The sequence below is a fragment of the Pteropus vampyrus genome, unplaced genomic scaffold (assembly GCF_000151845.1).
Source record: "Pteropus vampyrus isolate Shadow unplaced genomic scaffold, Pvam_2.0 Scaffold57, whole genome shotgun sequence".
Classification (NCBI taxonomy): domain Eukaryota; kingdom Metazoa; phylum Chordata; class Mammalia; order Chiroptera; family Pteropodidae; genus Pteropus; species Pteropus vampyrus.
Genome location: NW_011888838.1, coordinates 6,908,961 through 6,915,756, shown reverse-complemented (window position 1 = coordinate 6,915,756; position 6,796 = coordinate 6,908,961). Strand labels below are relative to the sequence as shown.

The window sequence follows — 6,796 nt, the reverse complement described above, 5'->3', positions numbered from 1 at the left end:
AAAAAAAGAAAGTTCTCAAATCAGTAATCCAAGTTCCTACTTTACAAAACTAGGAGAGAGGAGCAAAATAAATCTAAAAGAAGCAGAAGGAAGGAAATAAGAGCAGAAATGAATAAAATCAAAAACAAGAAAACAATAGAGAAAATTAATGAAATACAAATCTAATTCTTTGAAAAAAAGATCAATATTTTATGAGAAATGTCATTAAGCATTTCCATAATAGATGAGAAACAGTTTGAGGATTTCCAGGATTTATTTCAAAAAACAATCAAGGTATCAACCAAGGTTGTAGTCTTATCTGAGGCTCTGGGTTCTCTTCCAGGCTCACTGGTTGTGGTGAAATTTTCTTACGGCTGTAGAACTCGTGGCAGCTTTCTTCTTCAATGCCTTTAGGAAAATGTCTCTGAACTTAGGGACGACCTAAGCCCTTTTTAAAAGGGCTCTCCTAATTAGGTCAAGTCCACCTTGGACAATTTCCCTTTTGATGAACTCAGTGTCAGATTGATAGGATCTTAATTACACCAGTAAAATTCCCTTACCTGTGTATAATAACATAACTTAATCATAAGAATGACATCCATTATACTGTGAGTATAACTCTACAAAGGAATCCTGGGAATCATCTCAGAATTCTATCTACTACAGTGTCAGTTTCCCAACAAGGGCGTGGTTTGATATAAAGAATCTGTGAATGCTTGTGATATTCTTAGTTTCCACCATAGGCAGTTGTCTTCTTGTCATAATATTGGTTTCTACAACTCAGGATCTAGTTTATAATCTGGAGTTTCAAACTTATAATACATAAATAATAAAATATTGCCTTTAAATGTTATTTTACAGGTAAAAATACTTCATAAATATAAAGTATAAAATAATTGTACATAATAATACTGTTATTTTATAAAGCTAAGGAAGAAAACTAGACCTGCAAAGTTTCTGGGAACAACCTAGAGTCCACAAATATAGTTTATTTTTTAAAAATGAAAGCCTTCCTAAATATATAAACTAGTTGTTTTTAAAGATCAAAGATTTTTCAGAAAAAGAAACAAATATTTTTATTAATATAGATAGTTATAAAAATGTGATAAGGATAAAAATTATTTAAATATGCCAGATTTTAAACAGAAATTTTTTCTCTGAAAACTGCTTATAGTAATCTCATTCTGCATTGACAATTTTAGTGTGAAAAAGATTAGAAAAAGATTTGTTTACTTCATTCTAGCTAAAGACACTGATTGTAACCACTAAAATTACTTTGTTTTTTTCCTTAAGGGGAATCTCAAAATGATCTTCGAGAAGCCAGACTCAAGATCATAAGTGATGATGTGTGCAAGCAACCACATGTATATGGCAATGACATAAAATTTGGAATGTTTTGTGCTGGATATCTGGAAGGCATTTATGATGCCTGCAGGGTAGGTTAAGAGATTATTTTGGTATTAACTCAAAAAAATTTTATCTGGCTTAAGAAATAGTCTATGAGCTTTTACTAGTACAGAATACAGATATTTTGTTAGTTCAAAAATTTCTAAATGCAAATTTTACAATGCAAACATATTGTTCATGTTTTTTAAGCAAAAGGAAATAAGCAAAGAGCTTTTTCGACACTATCAAGTAAACTAACCAATAAAATTAAATTTTCTTAATATCAGAAGTCCAAAGGTTAATAAAACTCCCTTTCGTTAAAGGGCTCACATCTAGAAAGGAAATAATCATGAACAATGAACTATGATGTGATGCTATAAATGATATAATTAAAACAAATATTTTTAGCTTGAAGGGAACATTTGTAGGCTAAAGCAAGTATCAGAGGAATCATACTTAAATGAGGCCTGAAAGATAAATAGTACTGTTCTAGTTAGAGAATAAGAAAAGAATATTATAGAAAAGAGAAAGCGCAGAGCCATAGTTATGAGGGTATGAAATTATAATTTGTATTTGAGGGAGCTCCAGGTAATTTGGCTGCGTCTCAGGATAAGGAAGATGAGAGGTAAGAAGTAATTAATGCTGAGAAGATGGATCGGTCCATGTTATGAATATCTAGTGCCCTTTCCAGTGTCCTCTTCTGCCATCTAGTATCTGTCCTGCATGTATATTTTCTGACAAAGGTATAAAAGTGCATTTCTTCCTGGAGGTACTTGCTTTATAACATGAGATCCTTGAAAACTCCAAGGAGGAGATTCTATATGATGAATGATGGAAATGGTATTGATAACAGGTGGCAGCAGGCCCTGCCCAGAGTCCTACAAATTACACAATATGGGCAACCTGTCAGCAAAAGGTATGCTACATACCTCTATATGTAGTATGTAGGCTGAGCAAAAGCAGGATCTGATACACATCTAGCCTCAGTTGTCAAGAACAAGGAAGAAGGCAGCTAGAAGTCAGGGAATCCAAAGAGAGTTCCATGCCACAAAGGACAAGTGGAAGGTGGTGACAGGAACTAGGAGCAGACACAATATGGGAATCTAGACGAATGATGAGATTAATGCTAAGCCTCAAGAAGGATTGATATTCGTAAAGACACATCACTGAATTGAGGAGTAGAAGTAAGATTCCTACCCACAACTGTGCAAGTGAGTAATAAGAAAAAGCTGGATTCGTGGAAAAAGTAAGGAAATTATTGAGGGACTCAGACACAGGGGTCCAAGACAGGAATATAGAGATTATAACTGGGAAACATGATGTGGGGCTGTTTGTCTGAGAAAACTGAAGTCCAAGCACCCTACTTAGAAGAAAACCAACATCAGCTTGACTTTTGTGTTGTATACTTGAAATTTGCTAACAGCAGACCTTAAGCATTCTCAACTCCACACACACACACACACACACACACACAGTAACTATATGAGGGATGAATATGTTAATTAACCTGGTGGTAGTAATCGTTTCCATAAAATACAATATGTCAAATCATCACATCGTATGCTTCAAATATATACAATTTTATTTGCCAATTATACATCAATAAAGCAGAAAAAATAAAAAATTAAAATCTGAAAATTGATTTTTAAGGCTTTATATCTTTTGAGATCCATGTTTCAACTAATTATAATTGGCAATCCATATAGGTGTCTAATAACAAAATATGTGGTTCATCAAAATATCTCAAGTAATAAGCTTTATATTTAGCTAATTTTATTTCTTTTTTTATTATTTTTTTTATTTTCAGGGTGATTCTGGGGGACCTTTAGTCATAAAGGATCTTAAAGATACCTGGTATCTCATTGGAATTGTGAGCTGGGGTGATAACTGTGGTCAAGAGAACAAACCTGGAGTCTACACAAAGGTGGTTTATTATCGAAACTGGATTGCTTCAAAAACAGGCCTCTAATTCACTATAAAATTTAAACATCTGTATGCAGGCCATACATGTATGAGAATCCAAATATTCAGTGGATGGAAATAGTTTAATGAAGTGAGATTAAATGACTGGACCTAGCAACATAAACATGACATGGTTTATTTTAGAATCATTTTAATCATAGCCAATTTGTAAGGAATTAAATTTGTAAAGTAGTGGGTCAGTTTAGCCTAGCCTGAAAAATACAGCAGAAATACTCAGATGTTTAAATCATGCAAGATAGAATATAAAAGAGGAACAATGCAATTTTTTGAAGATAATCCATGAGATTTTGAGAATATCTTTTTCAGGGTCATTCTCTTAGAATAATTTCAAACTCTCAAAGAGTTCAGGAAACTACCACATAATTTCCTATCATTTTTCCACAGCTCACAAATACTCCCCCCCCCCGCTTTTCCTTATTCTTCCAAAGAGATTTATACCATAAGAAATAAATGTTCTATTTATAAACCCACTGGAGGGATCCTTGAAAAGAAAGTTTTGTCTAGGAAACAAAATATGATGATAAATTAAGCCAGAGATCTTCTAACCTTTTTCTCTTATGAAAGCTCCCCAATGTCTTGGTGATATTTTAACACACATAAACACAAACACACACACACACACACACACACACACACGCACGTGCGCCCACGCAACCACGCAGGTATCCCTACCCTACAGATATGCCCAGAGAAAGCCTGATTAAAGAACGAGTATATATAGTAATTAGCTAATCAAAAGTGTATTTTTGTTAAAAAAAAAATTGGGGGGAAGGTGATGATAACTTCTTGAGTAGTTTCAAAACAATGGCACAAAAAAATTGGCACTTTATAGATGAATTTACATGTTTTGACCACCAAGGGGTGGCTTTGTACATTATTATTGTGAGGTTAAATGCCTAGAAAAAAACAGAATTTGCTAATACACTGAAGACTGAGAGTATTGTCTTTCTACACAGAAAGTTTATTGCTATGTGTTGCTGCAGCCGATTAATCCCTTAAACTTGTGACAGTGTCTGACTATTAGAACGATGAAACCCTAGTTTAAAAAAATGTTTTTTAAATAAACATAAATTTTAAGGACCTACCACACAGAACACATGAACAAAGCATTCTAAAAGAACAAACGTACCCGTTAAGCCCAGTGAAGATATTAGGGGAGTCAGGCTCATGTATTGCATGATATGATTAAATGAAGGCTTCATGGAAATCCTTACTCTGCATGACACCAGCTAAACTTCGGGTTTGCAGGTGGGGTGTCATTTAGTCATGTAGTTGAAATATAAGCCAAATCATTGAAAAACTGAATTACTTTATAATTCCCGCCATGTGTTATTGAGAAGGCATGAAAATAATACATAAATAATGGAGTTATTGTAAATCATAAATTTATAATTTACTCACCAAAAGAAATTTATAGCTTAGACTCATAGAATTTTAAATTTTAGAGAAGATTGTATAAGTAATGCAGGCCAAGACACTTATGGTTCAGAAAACTGAGGCCAGGAAGCATAAATGACTTGGTGAAGCTATAGGCAGTTTGTATCCCCAGTGGGCCAAGAACCTAGGTACCAATTTCATATGCTCTTTTCCTTGTGAAGTATCCTTATGTTCACCCACATTTATTGAATCATCTGATCTATATAAATTTGATCAAGTGTTGTTGAATCTGTTTTAAATTAGGATACTCTTGAGAAAAGAATTTTAAATGATGGGATTCACTTAGGCAGCTGGCTGCTAATTCTCTGCATTCATTTCAAAACAAAGTTGCTTCTTCATATAAAAATATATGCATAGGCATATAAACTATTCTATATTCTGATGGTATATAATTATGACTTTTAATGTTAAGGTTCAAGAAATGATCTTATAAACTTTGTATTTCTAAACTGTTTGGTACAGCATTTCATTCTGGGTCACATGTAAACAAATATTGATGCTGTTTTAATAATAAAGTTGGTGGTCAGAGCATTCTACAAATAATATCACTGAATCTGTGTTAGGCCAAAGCACGAATCTTTCTTTCAACTGCTGTTGACAATTGCATTGCTTTTAAATAACTTGTGTGGGTCACTCTAAAGCAGGATTTCTCAACCTTGTTAGTTTTGACTTTTTGGCCTGTATAATTGTTATGAGGGCTGACCTATGTAGTGTAGAATATTTAGCAGCACCCTAACTTCTGCCTACTAGGTGCCTGTCATACATTCCTTCCTCACAATCTGTGAAAACCAAAAATATCTCCAGACATTGGCAAATGTCAGCTAAGGGGTAAACTTGGCCCCTGTTGAGAACTACTTTTCTGAAAGCATTTGATCTTTTTTCAGAAATGCGAGAAATACCTCAAATTTTGACATTGAGTATTCAATAACTATAGTCTTCTAATCAAACTGAACATTTACTATATTTCTAAAAGAAATAGCAGAATAATGACTGATATTTCAGTCAGTGGCTAATTCAAATATAGATGGATCTTCCCACACACAATGTGCTTGGAAGATTTCTCTCATACCTCTTCCTGGGCTAGAGTGTACTTAGAGATCATCATTAACCATTACCATGCAGACAGGTTTTTATAAATATAACCTCTAGTAGAGTTTCTGTATCTCAACCACATTAATAGTAAGAAATATATATCTTTTACATTATAATTTCATAAATACATAACAAAATATATATTAAAAATTGAAACAGAAGTTTCATAAAACAATATCTTACTAAATGCAATAAAATCCAATATTTTCTATTCTGTTTTATTTTATTTTTTAAAAATACTTGTCCGGTCAACAAAATTGATTTCACAATCAAACATGCAGTGCCTATAACACATCCTGGAATAATCATTCATATTGTTGCCATATTGTTATTATCTCACTTACTCCTACCATGCTCTCCACCTTCATCCTCTCCTTACTCTATCCATTTAGCAAATTGTGACTAAATATATTATTCAATAATGATATTTATATGCTCTCAAATCTCTAACACTTTCCCCTTTGCCTGACAAATAGAGGCTAAATCCATGTCACCATAGCTTTTAAGGACCTTTACAATCTCCCAACAGCCAACAGAATTTTTGTTTCAGTTGTACTCAGGGCTCCTGCAACACTGAATTTCCTGAACACATTCTCCTCTCTGGTCATGCAATGTTCTTTTCATTCCACAAGACCTAGCTCAAATATCAACTCTGCTGACAATAGTTATATTATCTCAGACCAAATGACTCTCTATCCATACCTTTTGGAATTTTTTTGCTCCTCCTCTAAAGCATTTCTCATACTACCCTGCACTGTAGTATTTATGTTCATGTATTATCTCCAAATATATTTTAAGTTCCATAAGGCTAAAGACTGTTTTTCTTTTCATTTTTGTATCTCCCACAGTATTTAAGACAACATACTATATGTGCTATGTTTAGTGAAAGAATAAATTAACAGAGGCTAATTCCTATGAC

The 6,796-nt window shown here is 33.4% G+C and overlaps 1 protein-coding gene across 2 annotated transcripts in view; it reads left to right on the top strand.

Moving 5' to 3' along the window:
- LOC105292443 (transmembrane protease serine 11A) overlaps positions 1-3,493 on the top strand; it is a 57,010-nt gene extending 53,517 nt beyond the window's left edge. Inside the window, exons 9-10 of one of the 2 annotated variants that reach the window (XM_011360657.1) lie at positions 1,273-1,415; positions 3,173-3,493. In XM_011360657.1, coding sequence (XP_011358959.1) covers positions 1,273-1,415; positions 3,173-3,334 — 305 coding nt within the window. In that variant the 3' untranslated portion in view covers positions 3,335-3,493. The remainder of the gene's footprint in view (positions 1-1,272; positions 1,416-3,172) is intronic. The other variant, XM_011360658.1, reaches the window with a different exon arrangement.
- The last annotated feature ends 3,303 nt before the right edge of the window (positions 3,494-6,796 follow it).